The 15074-nt window shown below is 47.3% G+C and overlaps 1 protein-coding gene across 1 annotated transcript in view; it reads right to left on the bottom strand.

Annotated features, from left to right (window-relative positions):
- Positions 1-9755: 9755 nt before the first annotated feature.
- The window catches only part of KTN1 (kinectin 1 (kinesin receptor)), a 54309-nt gene continuing 48990 nt past the window's right edge, over positions 9756-15074 (bottom strand). Inside the window, exons 42-43 of the mRNA XM_010579814.1 lie at positions 11456-11579; positions 9756-10259 (exon numbers count right to left, since the gene is read on the bottom strand). Coding sequence (XP_010578116.1) covers positions 10255-10259; positions 11456-11579 — 129 coding nt within the window. The 3' untranslated portion in view covers positions 9756-10254. The remainder of the gene's footprint in view (positions 10260-11455; positions 11580-15074) is intronic.

Below are 15074 nucleotides of genomic sequence, written 5' to 3'. Positions count from 1 at the left end.
TGTCCCGGCCCCCCAAAACGAGCTCTGTGGAGGCATCTGCTATAGCAGCCCCCAATACAGGCTCCGTGCCGTGATGCATCTCCAGCTTCTACAGGTCGGCTGTCGATGAGGAAAATCTCTATCCTCGTTACCGAAAGAACTGGAAAAAAGCAAAAGAGAGCATCGCGCATCTCCCAGGGGCTCTACCGCTTGCTCCTGTCTTGGGAGAGTGGCAAGGGACAGCTCACATCTCTCCCAAATTCCCTTCCAGGCTGCTGCTTGTCTCATCTTGCAGCTCCAAGCCACCGAGAAGCTCCTACAAAGCCAAGGCTGCCTTCAGCGCTTACTCCCGTGTCTGGTAACCAAGCAACTTAAAAGCCAGGTAGGAAGAGATGCAAATCATCCAAACCCGCTTAAAACCAGCAGGACACACACCACCGGCCCTACCATTGCTCTGCGCAACATGTAAATATTTCAGAGAATTAATTAAGATGTTCTTTGTTAAGTGCCTACGCTGCAGCTCCGGGACACAGGGGTAGGAAATTGCGCAATTGTGGTGCTGTGTTTTTATCAGCCAGCACAAGAGATCCATCGAGAGCCACCACGGAAAGGAAATTCACGTGTACGGAGTCGGGAACGTTTTCTTCTGTCAAGTACCAACCTGTTTAAAAGTCTTCCTACCTACAGGATACTTCATTCTCCCCAGCCCGCAGCAAGAAGAAAAGACTCAAGGGTTTCACATAAAAGAGAGGGGGTTTGTGGGAGAAAAATGAGGAAAGTAGGAAAAAAAATTACCAGCAAGTGGAAAACACTGAATAAAATCAGGATGCAGCAGTTCAAAGCCTGCATGGTTGTTGGTCTATGTAAGCTTAGCTGCTTTAATCCGAGCCCTTGTCTCCATTTCATAAGATGCCCATTGCTCTGCTCGCAATGTACACAGTGCATTTATTATGCAGCCGGTGAGCAAATGGTAATGGAATATTTTAATCAGATTTTAACAAAGTTAAAGTCCACGCAACTCGAGTGGGAGAGTAAGGTAAACACCAGAAAGGAAGGTTTAATGTGCCTTTCCATCCCACTAACTTCAAGTTTGCTACGCAAACAAGCAGCGCTCACTTCTGCTCCAGCTTAGACAGCAGAATGATGTGGTCCCACATCCTCGCCGCTGCATCCGTCCCGGCACAGAGCGATGCCCGTCGCTAGAAGGGTTTCTGCCGAGGACAAGCCTTTGCCGGCAGCTCCCCACCATCACCTCGCTCCCAAAACCAACCTGCTCCCACCGCTGCCGCTTGTCCCCAACTCTTCATCCCCCTTTCTCTTACTATTATTCCATCCTAACGAAGGCGTTTGGCGACGGGGGGAAGCACAGGAGGAGCCTCCCGTTTCTAGAGGGACTGATTAATGAAAGGGTTTTCTATTATAAGGTTATGGCTCCCCATTTTCCTTAATTGGGGCGGTGCACCTCCATCCTCTAAACTTCAAGGATGACAATAATTAGCACAGCTAGTCTTTATTACTCTCATCATCTCTCCCCTTCAGGAAGTACAAGATCTAACGCACCAGCGATGAATATGAAAACCGGCTCTGCAAGGCACGTGCTTACAGACCTCGCGAGCCGCCCTGCTATCTTGTAATGAGCGGATTAGTACAGAATACGTATGTGGCCCTTTAAAAGAGAATATTTATTAAAAATACATCAATATATCACTGCTGGGGCGCACAAGCCGCTTGTTAACAAGAGACCCCCCCTCCCGAGCTGGCTTTTGTCAGCAGCAAAGAGAGCTGTGGAGATAAACAGCAGCTCCCGTAATTAAGAGTAGCCCTCGCGTTAATGCCGCTTGCTGTTACAGCAGCCTATTGCCGGCCACGGGTCCAGGAGAGCTGAGACAACGACAAAGGCTGATCCTGAAATGTGGATTTAGATAGTAAAAGATGAGCCTGTAACACAGATCTTAAGCAAAAGGTAAGAAAAAAAAAAAAACTTGCTTGGATTTAGCCATCCTTGGGCAACGTTAACTGCAAATTAGGAGCTAGTGCTCCTAGCCATATGGGTTAAACACATATATATATGATGCATATGTATATATAATGATGTATACGTGTGTATGTATCAGATCAGAGCCCCAGCTGGCACAAGACATGCTTAACCCACAGTCGCTGGGGGAACTCTTTCCTGGTCTCAGTCCCGTAGGATTCACCCCTTTACCCAGCTATAAGGGATGAAATTGCTTCAGCTTCCAAAAGGAGCAGAGACACGGGTTACACAACCCCGCAAACAGAAACTTGCCAAAAACCATCAAACACCACCAGATTTACGATAAACTCGCCCCGACCGGCAACAACAGGAATCCCACAGCAAAGAAAACTTGGGAACAGTTTGTCTTTCTGCCTGTACAGCCCCTCCAGCCCCCAAGCACCTGGCAGCAACATGTATACGTGTGTTTAAAATACACCTGTGTGCTGCAAAGCTCTTCAAAAGACACCTCTTGTTGAGCGGGCAGAGAGCCAGACCCAGAGCTTTCTGCCGCACGTCATACAGGGACACGGCCGCAAAGCCACACACCGGCCCCGCAGCCCCCCAAAATCAGCACCGAACCCGACTGCCCTCCCCAGCAACGTCAAGGGAAAGAGAAGGTGGGGTGTGTGCGTGTATACAGATAAAATATATATAAAAACCCAAATATTTTATACACATATATACACACACACACACATATGTAGAAGTTTCTGTTCTGCAAGAGTCCCATTTTCAGTTCTTTTTCCCTACAAATGCTTACTGAAGAGAGAATTTGGGTTCTCCCCCCACACCAACAACAGGTTGCTGTTGCTGTTTTTCCTCATCAGGTTTCAAAAGCGCTTTGAAAGAAGAGAGGTATCGGTTTCTCCTTATTTCAGCTGGGGAAACGTGAACCTTATGGTAACAAAATGCCTTGCTGGGTTGGGAACGGGGACTGATCCCGCTGCTGTCGGTGCAGCCAGCAGGTTGCACAGTCTCCTTAATCCAAGACTATCACTCCATCACAGGAGCCCAAGAGCTGGGGATTTAGGACAAACATCCTACAGAGGACAACTTACTGTTCAGGAGCCAAAGTCCTGCTATACACAGCTTTATAAAACCAGGGATCAAGGACATAAACCCAGGTATTTGCAAAACAACTTTTTGGGGTTTGGTTTTGGGGTTTTTTTGCAATGTCTAACAACTGGTTGAAGGCTGGTGGTCCTACTCAGATTTGCTGAAGATCCAGCAAAACATCTCAGCGATGGAGGGAGAAGCAGCACTTGCAATTTTGGCTGTTGTGCTTCCTCAGCCAATTTACAACTGCATCCATTGAATTAATAATGACCAGCCAGGACTAGCATTGCTGATACGAACCCGCTCCCTCCGCTCCTAAAATATTTATTGATTTTAAAGCATTATATCCCAATGCCTGATGCAGCTCAGGTTGTTTTCGATAGGGTTGGATTAGGACAAGCCTATTTGCTTAAGCAAGAGATCGGGTCTTCAAGGATGGCCCCAGGCAGCATTAACATACCACAGAAACGTGCCTGGCTCCGAATATAAGCTTTGAACTGGTCTCGGGCTATTTTTTCTCTGTAATTTAAGCCTGGTTGAGGAGGTGAGGGGTGTTTGATCCAAATAGGTCCTGCGAGAACATCACAAGGGTAAAGCCCATGAACTGCCCCGGGCCTCCATCCATCTCATGGCTTTCGGTCCCACAGCGATATAAACGGGACCCAAGGCTGTATTTAATAGTGACTTTTATCAATATAAAGAATTGCCGACAGCCAGCACGGAGAGCAAAAGCCCACCGGGACCCCTCAGCACATCTGAGCTGGATACTAACCCTCGATCTCTAGAAATAAATAGGATTAAATTTCTTATAGCCTAAGCTGTTTGCCCGGCCTCCGTCCCTTGTCCAGCCGAGCATCGAAGGGGGCTGCGGCCAACGCTGCCCGTGGGGTCGTGCGATGGTTCCAGTGGGGCTGAGGCTGAAGTTTAGGGGTGCAGAGCTGCACAAAAGCAAATGTTAAGGCCCAAGCGTCCGGGGTGCGAACCCTGCCCTTCCTGCAGAGGAAGGGTAAATGTCTGGCCTTTGCTACTCATGCAGGGCAAGAAGAATGTGGATCATTGCAAACAGGAGGGGAAAAAAAAAAACCACAAAAAAAAAAACAAAAAAAAATCTTCAGCAACGTGGAACAGGCCCTGCTCGAGGGCCTGCGTTTCCCCCAGTTTAATTAGCTCCTCAGTGATGCAGAGCCAGCTTCCCCAGGAGCCTAAAGATGTATTTTTAGGTGCAACCGCTCCAAAAATAGAAGCGTCCCCGCAGGAAGCTGAAAGCAGCCATTGAGGAGCCACGTGCAGTTTGCGCTGTGGATGCACGAGCCAAAAGCACAACCTGCACCCATCCCAAGCACAGGGGAGATCAAAACAGGCTCCATTCCAGCAGGGACCCCAGCACCTTCCCAAACATACGCTTGCAAAAATAAAAAATAAAAAATAAAAAATAAAAAATAAAAAATAAAAAATAAAAAATAAAAAATAAAAAATAAAAAATAAGTCTTTTGTACAGATCCACGCCACACCACACCTGATCCATCCCAGAAGGACCATGATTTCTCCTGGACGTCTGCTGAAGCAGAGGTGAAGTGCCCCAACGCCGCACACCAGCGCTGACCCACAGCAGGCAGGAGCTGCCCGGCAAAGGACATCCCTCATCTCCATGAACGATGGAGACGGGCTTAAGGAGGAAAATGCTCATGGCTGTCGGGTTCGGGTTGTTTGGCAAAACTGTTCCCAAGCTGTTGGAAATTGTCACTGCAGGTATTTTGGAAGGAAGGTATTTTGTTCTCTTTCCTAGAAAGAACATCAGACAGAAAGGAGGAAAAAAAGAAAAAAAAAAAAAACTACCACCAAACTTTTTACCTCTTCTTCCAACTGAAAAAGGGGAATTCAATTTTTTGAAGGGTTGGGGGTAGTTTAGGTGCTTTGGCAGAGTCATTTTTCACTTACAATTGTTTTCAATTGACTTCTCATTTTAAAAAAAAAAGCCTCATCCTGGAGTAAAAAACCACAAGGGCAAGTTCTTTAGTCCTGACTCTGGCTTTTGTTTCTTCCATGATAAAAAAGAAAAATTGTTTTGGGGGAGACATGAGTTTCAGAGGAAAAAAAAGAAAAAAATTCCATCAGTCTGGTATGATTTCCTTCCCAGCTGCCAAGACCAGGGATGCCTGTGACACTTCCCCCTCGCAAGGGTTTTTGTCGCTGGTTTGGCAACATGCGCTTGGTTCGGGGGAACGGCGGGTGGCTGGGAACGAGGAGAGGTGGGTTTTGGAAGGGGACACACCACGGGCAACCTCTCCCAGCGATCAGCTCGATCAAGTCTTGGCATTCCCATGGGTTGTCCAGGCTTAGGAAACTCCTCAAGACCTTTGCCAACCCGTTTGCTTCGGTGGAGTCTTGCAGAGGACAACCGCGACAGGCAGAGCTCTCAGCAAAACCAGCACAATTCCTACCTTCAGGAAGCTAGTCCAGGCTTATTTTAAGCCAAGTGTGGGAGAGAAGATGCCCTCTGTGAAGACACTTGCCTAAAGGTCCCTCCAAGGAGCACCCATTGCTGCCCCACGGCCACCCCGGGACACTGTGGCAGAGGAGCCCAGCCAGGGCTGACGTGGGATCCACAGGGATTTGTCGGAGCAAGCTAGATCTCCAAAAGGAGGTAAAAGGAAACTACTACTTTTCCAGCATTCGAGCTATCTCCAGTTCCTTTTAAAGCTTTTGGAGACTTAGCAACCCTTAGGATTACCAGAGACTTTCTCCCCGAGACCTTTCATCTCCAGCCAGGGCACAGGCATGCTCTGGACCCACGGAGAAGATGGTGTTTAACCAAACAAATCTGAGTATATCAAAAGGTTCAGGCGATGAAGAGAAGCTCCTGCACGGTGCTGTCCATGCTTCCCTTGGAGTTGGATTGCCTCCCAACTTCGCATCCTGGCTAAGTTTAGCTAAGATACTGAAGCCAAAGCAGGCAGAAATGGTGTTTCTCACCTTCTGGATGCTCCCTTAGGAACTCCTGCCTGGCCAGCAGCAGCTCTCCCCGCTCACAGCTTCCACCAAGATCTGCAGAAGATCCCCCCAGTACAACCCCGCTGCCCAACGCGAAAGGCAAAGCCCTGCCAAAACCAGCCTGGCAAGAGCCTCGGCGATCACCAAACGATTCAAGGAAATTCACAGCTGACTGCTAACAGCGCTGCGAGTGCTGCGGAAAAAGGCCAAGGTGATGCACTGAGCAAGGGGGACACTGGGGACACGGGGACCACGGTGGCACGGACCACCAGCACCCCCCACGGCACCAGCAGTCCCAGGGAGAAAACACAGCTGGCGTCATCGCAAAGGAGTTTTATGGCAAAATCATTTGAATTATTCGGGGTTGAATTAAAGTTGCATGAGATTTCTTTTTTCATCACGATAATAAATAGCTGAGTGAGTCATTGCCTGAGAAAACCCAACAGCAGCTACTAGATGAACAACTTACTGCTCACGTCTGCTGGATACAGCTGGGAAGGGGTGGGAGGTTTGTGCTGAGGGACGAAGAGGAGGCAGCACAACTTCAGCGAGAGTAAACAGCTCAGAGCCTTCCCCTGCATTTCTCATTTCCATTTTGAACAGGCTGATAAAGAACAGAAAGCGAGAGAAGCCAGTTTTGTACGCGCATCAGGCTCAGCAACACTCGACAGCCAGCACCGCATCGCACACAGCTTACGGCGCACAGCTTCTCCTACTGCAAATCACCCTGGCCTTGCAATTAAACAAAAATTTAAAAAAAAAAAAAAAAAATCCATCACCAGCATCTGAACATCCCCGTTTGGGCTTTTTCCAAGAAAAGCATCTCTGTATCCATTAGCTATTGTCTCCCTCTAGCGCGGGCAGAGACCAACCTGCCTCCTGCCACGGCTCTCAGCCTGGCTGGAAACCGAGGGCTGAAACTCTGCGGAGAACCGGGGGCTCGCAGAGGGCTGGGAAAACATGCCAAGTACCGGCTCTACCTTTGCATTGATGAATCAGCTTCCCACACACGCTTTTTTTGTGGTCTTTACATTTTACCTCAGCAGATGTTCAGAGCTGGAGGGATTTCTTAGTGACCGATCAGCAAGGTAAAGCCTTCCAAATTTGAGAGACAACTGCCAGCAGCCACATTTTATCCAGGGCTGGAGAGGACGCCGAGCTGAAAGAGCATCCATCCCCCTTCCCACTGTTCCTGGGGAACCATCCTAACCTCTTGTCACCCTTCAGAAAGGAGATTAGGGTTTGCTCAGCTGGGCTTTTCAGGGGATCTTTTTACAGCTGCCTTTAACACCTCCGTACATCTCCTAAAGCAAAATAAAAACCTGCACTTAAACTTCAAAACAAAAGGTCTTGTGTCCTCTCCTGGGAGGATTTCTGCCAAGAGAGAAAGCGAATGACACTGCAAATCTCTCCCCTCTGAAACTAAGCACTGCAGCAGCACCTTCAGCCCCCTGCTCTGCAGCTTAACCTAACAGAAAATCAAGAGCCTGGAAACACGGCCAGGTTTCCATCTCTACCCTCACACTGCCTTTGCTCTTCCAAAGGCTGTATCCAGAGGCTCCCCAGGCACCACTCTCCCTTCCACGAGCATTTCTTCCTTGAACGAGGCACCATCAGCATTTGCAAAACCACCTTTTTTGAGGAAAAAGGGACACGACTTCACCTGGAGACCCCAATTCTCATTGGGACATTGCCTGTGCAAGCTCCAGCCCAGCTGTTGGAGAGGGAGGCAGGACGAACGCAGCAGCTCTCAACCTTCTCTGCCTTCACAGCACCACACTGGGGATAGATAACGGGTGAATCAATCCTGCTCCACTTGGAACCTGGGCAACCTTTGTCTCTCTCACCACCAGCTTTCCCAGGGTCTCACCAAGAAACTGCCCCACCTGAACACAGGAAAGAAGGCTCACGGTGGAGGGAATTCACTGTTGCCCATCTCTGCATGCTCTCCAACCAGCAATGCACATGGCAAGACGTGCAGGAAGGCTCTGAGCACTCCTAGACTAGTTACTCACATATACTGGGAGAATTGTTACCCGGTGAGCCCAAGGAAGATGGGAAACAGCTCCTTGTGAAGATTCCCTGTTGTCCATCGCCCTTATCCATAAGGGGAAAGGAGAGGAGCAAAAAACCAAGCCCCAGATGCATGGAGGAGCCAAAGGAGAGTATCTGATCCAGGGGAAGGTTGAGCTTCCACCCAAGTGCACACTAATTAGAAAGCAGACACCATAGCAGAAACTCAGGTCTGCTCTCCCACACAACCACCACAGCCAGCACCTGCCTCCGTGACCACGTATTTCACCAAGTGACAGAGCTTCAAAGACAAGGAGTTTCCCAGCCGGGGTGGCCATGGGGACTCTCCAGACAGGCAGGACTGCCATCAGAGCAACACCACAACACCCTCAAGCCCAAACTACCAGCACTGAAGCTTGTGGGTTGTGTTCATAAGTGGTTTCAAAACAGTCAAACCTGCACAGATCCATTAAACTGCTACTTATCCCCCAAAATAGGTGTCTAGACATCTGCCAAAGGATCAGCCTCTGACCATAACCTGAGCAAGTGTGGAGACCCTCCAGGGTTCAGGTTTTCCTTAAACCTAGTTGCAGGGGGTATCCCTGGCACTAAGAAATGCTTTCTATTTCAAGCCACCTGTAGAACAGTTAGACTTAATGGCATTTGAGTTTTACTCAATGAAATAACATCTCCAAGGAACATGACGGTTTAATGGCTACAGTTGAAACCCAAGGGTAGCTTTTGTGAAGAAACACAGGTTTTTGTTTTCTCTCCCTCTTCTGAGCAATTTCATAGCTCTCAACAAGGACTTGCATCATCCAGGAAACCACTGGGTTCATGTAAGGAAGAAACTTCTTCACCTCCTGTCTGGTGAAGGATGGGGTGGGTGACAAAGGACCAAAATATTAACAAAAAATCCCACAAAGGCAAGAGCGTGAAAAGCTCAGGGTGAGCGGTTTGAACCATTTTACCTCTACAATTAATTCACTTTGGCCCCCGTTTTGCTGCCTTCCCTCAGATAATCGTGTCTTCAAGTGTTACCAAGAACTAAGCAACAACATCTCACCTTGCTTATTGAAGAATCTCTGGCAGAACTGAAGGGTTCCTCTAAGACACTTAAAAACCCAGAGCAGAGGAAGGCCACCTGATCTCCCCACACCCACAGAAGAATTCCTGTCCCATTGAAGACCCTCCCCAGACTTGTTCCCAACAAAACACCCAGTAACAGAGCATCCAACCCCGCCCCCCCAAAACTCTTTCTACCACAGACTCCCACCCAGGAGGCAGGTCTGGGGCAAACAGAGATACTCTGCACACTGCCAGCAGCCAGGGAGGCTTGGCCAACACTCCCACAAAAGCTGGCTTTGCCAAACAATCCGATGTTTCTAACTCTTCCTCCCCCTTGTACTCCCTGATTTTTCCCCAAAGACAACACGTGACATGGAACCACAGTTCACATGATGGTTTGTTGGGGATTTCTTGTATTTTTTAAAACCTCAGTACCTTTTCTTTAAAAGGAAGACTTACTCTGAAGTTTGCAAGCACCCCAGTTTTCCTCTTCTCAAGCTTGTTCCTCCTCCTCTGCCCAAAACCAAGTACACTGAGTGCAGCCTGATGCTCGTTTCAGGGAGGGGAGAGGTGGAAATCTCACCTGAGTCATGCATGTTCAGTTGAAAGAAGAAAGCAGGAACACCTTGAATAATAGCATCCCTTTATTCGCTGACACCATTACAAAAACTGATTACATTAGCAACCAAAAAAAAAAAAAAAAAAAAGGAGTGTTTACTTGAGGTTGAAGTCAGAGGCAGCTAATCCCAAAAATGTAATTAAGTAAAACAGTGTACAACATCAGTATTAAAATGTTATATCCCATTGGTGACTTTACCACATTGGAGTTTTCTGAACAAGTTTTATTGAGCAAAGTAAGATAAAAGATTATGTGTTTACTGTCTCTCCAGGAATGTAAAGGTCTAATTATCCAAACAGGTTTGTTTTTATTATAAAACTAAACTCTGGAGGTGTCTACAGAGTTGGGTTTTTTTCTTTAAATCAGTAGTCTAACAAGGATTAGAAAAGACAAAACTCTGTTCAGTGTTTCTGACAAAGTAGAAAGGGTGAAAACATAAATAAGGCTTTAATTTGGCAAAATATAATACAATGCCTTCTGCTATCCTCAAATTAACGATTCCCCCGTGACTTCATTCTGCAAGAGAAACACAAAACACGTCAGCCGAGCAGTTTCCAAAGGGCAGTGTTCAAGCAAATCTGCGCCTCACCAGCACTTCAGCAGCTCACGCCAGCCGCTTCGTTAGCGTCGGCCTACAATGAAGCCCAGAGGAACAAGCCAGGGCGGTGGAGGCTGAGCAAGAACAGCCTCCCAGAGCAGAGGCCAAGGTGCAGGTAGCACCTTCCTCCCATGTGCACCAAGCCTGTCCTACAGGACCGGGCTCACCCCGCTGTGAACACCTTGTTACCAGCCCTTGAAGATCAGCTCTGCTGCCCATGCTGTATTACAGAGGCAGGAGCAGAAAAAAAAAAAAAAAAAGCCTAAATTAGGAATAAACAAGCCCCCATCCTCAGTAGATCAGAGAGAGTTCTAACACAATGAGCGGGAGTTCTGATACTTCTTGTAGCAGCTTGTTCAGTGCCAAGGCTTTGCTGCCTCCCAAACCGAACAGTTCACAACCCGCCTTCAGCCCCAGCTCCCAGCGCATCTAGCAGACGCTCACAAGCTGCATCAGCTTCCTGAGAAAAAGTTTGGTGTCTCGAGTTTACCCAACCATTAGCTAACTTTGGGTCATTTAAGAAGTTGACCAGCATGATGCAGTCAACCACAAAGGCTCAGGTTTCCAAGTTGGCTGTATATTTAAAAAAAAAAAAAAAAAAAAAAGCCTTGTTTCTGTGTCTATAATTGGAGAAAGAGTTCATGCCAGACTAATGCTTCAGATACTCATATCCCTGTGACCACAGCAAGCCATGGCTGCTAACTCAGTGAAAGCCCAGTGGGTTACTTTATATCCTCCATCCCAAAGCAATTAGAGTGTGGAAGCATAGACATTTTGTTCGTGTAGCTGGGACAGAGGAAACAAGGCACAGGCACTGAGAAAACAAAATTTGGGGAAACCTGCTGCGTGAAGTAACAGGTAGTGGAAGGGAAGGATAAAGAGTTACAAGTCTAGAGGGACATGGGGATGTGAGATTAGTCCCAGCTAATTTTAGTATGGACCCAGAGAGGAACAAATCCAGTGGCTACTAGAAGCTTTTGATGATTTGCACATAGAAAGTCTCAGATTTTGACACTTGACTTGTTAAATCTGAACAAGGTCCCACCATCACAGAGCAGTATCTTTCCTGACAGCCACCCACCAGTTCAACTAGATGGCCACCAGCCGCACCTACCTACTAGCTGGTAGTGTTCTCGTCCCTTTGACAGCATTTGGCTTACTGACACGAGCAGCTTCTTGAGATGACCTACATCCTGGTTAAGATTCACCGCCACATTTAGTCTTTTATCAGTCAATTCCTGGAAGAAGGAAAAAAAAAAAATCATTAAAAACTCATTTACAATCTAATTACCAAGAAAGCCTAGAATTAGATCCTCTGTATAAAATTACAACTCCTTGCACAGATGGGAACAATTCTTATAAGTCACAGGGTTATGGCCACATTTAAAGAGAACATGGTTCAAAGTCAAGAAGCTGTTTCCTGTTCCAGGGAATTACCTGCACACACTGAACACCAGCAAGAGCATCACTGACCACTGGCTCCCACCCTGCCTGCCCAGGACTCCCCTTACTCGCTGCTTCCAGGAATTGTGCTTGTAACCACAGCTGATCCGGCCTCTGAAGTTATTAACCCCACATCCCCACAAGCCTGGCTGAAAACGCCATGCGGATGAGAGCACATGGTTTATAACGCAGGCTGCTAAGCACAGTGACAGTGCGCCCAGCGTGAGGCATGACTTCTGACCCCTGCAGCTGTAACAACAAGGCTGCTGGACCACCAAGGACTTGCTCTGTATGAGGATCTGTGGGATGGTGTCCTCAGCAGTATGTAATACCCAAGCACAAGGCAGCTCCAGCTGTGAAACCATTTGAAACAGCTGGCTGGAGATACACACCTCTCCCCACCCACACCACAGCACCAGTGCTCCTGTTCAGGCTCAGGACATGGGCTGCTCCCCACCAGCTATCCCACAGGTTCACCCTCTGCTCCGAGCCCCTGGGAAATTCCTGCTTGCCAGTGACACTCTGACAAGCAGTCTTTAGCACCAGTCAACACAGAGAAAAGGAAAAAAAGAAAGCTACCAAGAGCTAGAAAACTGGTTTCCTGCACCGAAATGAAAATGCTGAGCCTGCTTTTTTAAACAAAAGTGGTTTTGTTTGGTTTTTTTCCTTAAGGAGTTCAACATTTTATTAATAGGGAAGTGTCACAACTCGAAATGGACTCTTCCCCTCCTGCCTGCCCTCCTCCCCAAAGTCAGTCTTGCTGAGCTATCGCTGATATAATCCCTGTTTTATTACCTTTATTGATTAGCTCCTCCAGAGACATACAAAGAAATCCAAATGTAAGACACATTACTACTCCTTATTCAGCTCATAATACAGATGTGCAGATAACCTGTAAAACAGCTTTCCTTTCCCATTTAACAGCTAAAAATAAGCAACTCTGCCTTGGTGTCGGTGATACAGAAGTACCCAATTCTCAACATGAGCACAGAGGTGTTTGCAAGTGCTCAGCATCGGCTAACCCCGCTCCAAGTAAAAGCGGTTTTACTAACAGAATGAGACTGATGCATAATGCTGTTGCAAATCTCTCCCTAGAGTTTCAGGGAAATTAGAGCGAGTTCAGAGCGGGCCACTTTCCCAGCTCCCATTTGGCTGGAAATGCCGCTAGACTTGCTGTAACGCAGACCAGGCAGTAAATCAAACTCAACCACCTGCACCATTACAGAAACTACTCTGGGCTCAGGCAAGAGAACAAAGCCATATATTGCAAAGCTCTTACTCGAGTGCAACCGGTAAACATTTTCCTACTGTAGAAAATCATTTGGAATCTGTATTAGGGTAGCCTTAACCTATTTTACCCTTATTAAAGTAGAAAATCAGGTCTGTCAAGACTGAGACTTCGCTTAGCGATCTCATACAGATTAATCATAGAATCCTAGAATGGTTTGGGTTGGAAGGGACCTTAAAGATCACCTAGTTCCAAGCCCTCTGCCATGGGCAGGGACACCTTCCACTAGACCAGAATGATGAAAGTGGAAAGGCAAATGCAATTAGCATCCCAGCAAATGAATGAATCACAGCACTGACCGACAGTGCTGGGTATTGAAGTGCATGTGCCTTTGCATAGAAACCATCCTGAGAAGCAATGAAGGAAGGAGCCCTTCAGTTCACCCTCAGCCCTCATCTCTGGGAAAAGCTCTTCTCTCCCTGATTTGCTTCCTCTCCCTTCTGTTTTGTGACTTCAATAATCTCAGGCAGTGTTTACTCATGAATTATAGACACATCCCCAGCCCTCCTGGGGCCAATGCTGACCAGGTTCTGATGGATTTGGGCTCAGCACAGTCATACTGCAGCTTCTGCTAACCCAGGAGTGCAAGACTGCCTTATGCAGTCGTTGCCGTGCCCCAGCCCCATGCTCTCCATGGCTCAGGGGAAAGCCTGTCTTTGGGATACAGGGATGAAGAGAGGAAGAGGATGGTAGTGGGGAACCCCCTGTAATCACAGACCCAGTAGCTAAGACAGGTGCTGAACTGACAGATTCCCCTCCACCGTGCTTTACATGGATGGCATTTCCAGTTTTCAATGATGGAGTGTTTTACACTGAGATTTGGGGGAAAAAGCACATTAGATTTCATATAAGCCTCAAAAAAAGTTTGCTGCCTAAGCAAGCTGCTGAATATAAATTACTTCCTTAAAGCATACTAAAAGGCACCCTTTAGTCATCATCTAGTCCCATAGGTGACAAGGAAGCCGATTAGAAAAACCAAATGGTCTATTTTTAAATAGAAAGAAAAGAAGTCTAAAGAAAACACACAGAATGTGTTTGAGGGTTTACGCAAGCATCATTTCTCAATTTTGTGGGTTGGTTCCAGTACCCAGAAGGAACAAATATGCTCATTTTTAAGCATGTGTTTTCAGGTCCTTCTTAAAAAGAAAAAGAGACACTGTTGCTAGGTGGAAGTGGCTGGAAGACTTTCTTTTTTAATCTCAAAGCTATTTTAAGCTGAGTTTTTAGGCTTCTGGGGAGACAGCTTCTTTTTCTTTTTTTTTCCCCTCAAAAAAAAAAGGCAACAAAAAGGGCTTGAGGGAAGGAAAAGAAAATGTTCTAATTCTAGCCTCTGCCAATGGCTACCTGTCAAGAGCGCTGTTTAGACAATTAACGTATTTTTACTAATGAAGGCTTAATTACAGGTTTATTAGGACTGTTTTTCCACACTCCTCTTCAGAATAAAGCGATGGATATTCTGGAGGAAACCTGGTTACAGTTCCACGAAGTGCCCACGCAGCTACAGCAGAGCAATGCATGAGCCAGAGGGGTTACACAAGTTAAGGCTAAAGCAATTAAATGAAACTAGCACACTCAGGCCACCACAGGGCACATCTAACGATGCCCGGCTCAGGAGGGCTCACCAGTGTCACCAGCCACAAAATGCCACGGCTGATGGCATCAGTGTTCTGATATACTACTTAGATAAGCCATAAATGCATAGCAGAGAGCAAGCAGCTTGGCATTGCTTTGAGGAAGGCTGTTCTTCTCCAGCCTGCTGCAGACAGGGGACACAGAGCATCCCATTGTCACCATCGGTGACTGGCCTCCGGCTGGCAATACAGGCGAGGGCTCGGCAGACCTACCATTCCTCCCAGGAAACCAGCTCACAGGGTTGGGACATCCATGGTCCCGCAGGCCCAGCAGCATCTCTGGCTCGGACATGGTTGAGCCCACAGCTCAAGGGTCGATCAGTATCCATGACTGATCACCCTGGAAAAGCCACTTCATTTCTGATAACTAC

This window comes from Haliaeetus leucocephalus, unplaced genomic scaffold (assembly GCF_000737465.1).
Source record: "Haliaeetus leucocephalus isolate CR32 unplaced genomic scaffold, Haliaeetus_leucocephalus-4.0 Scaffold678, whole genome shotgun sequence".
Taxonomy (NCBI): domain Eukaryota; kingdom Metazoa; phylum Chordata; class Aves; order Accipitriformes; family Accipitridae; genus Haliaeetus; species Haliaeetus leucocephalus.
The sequence above is the reverse complement of the archived record's forward strand: the minus strand, read 5'-3'. Positions and strand labels throughout refer to the sequence as shown.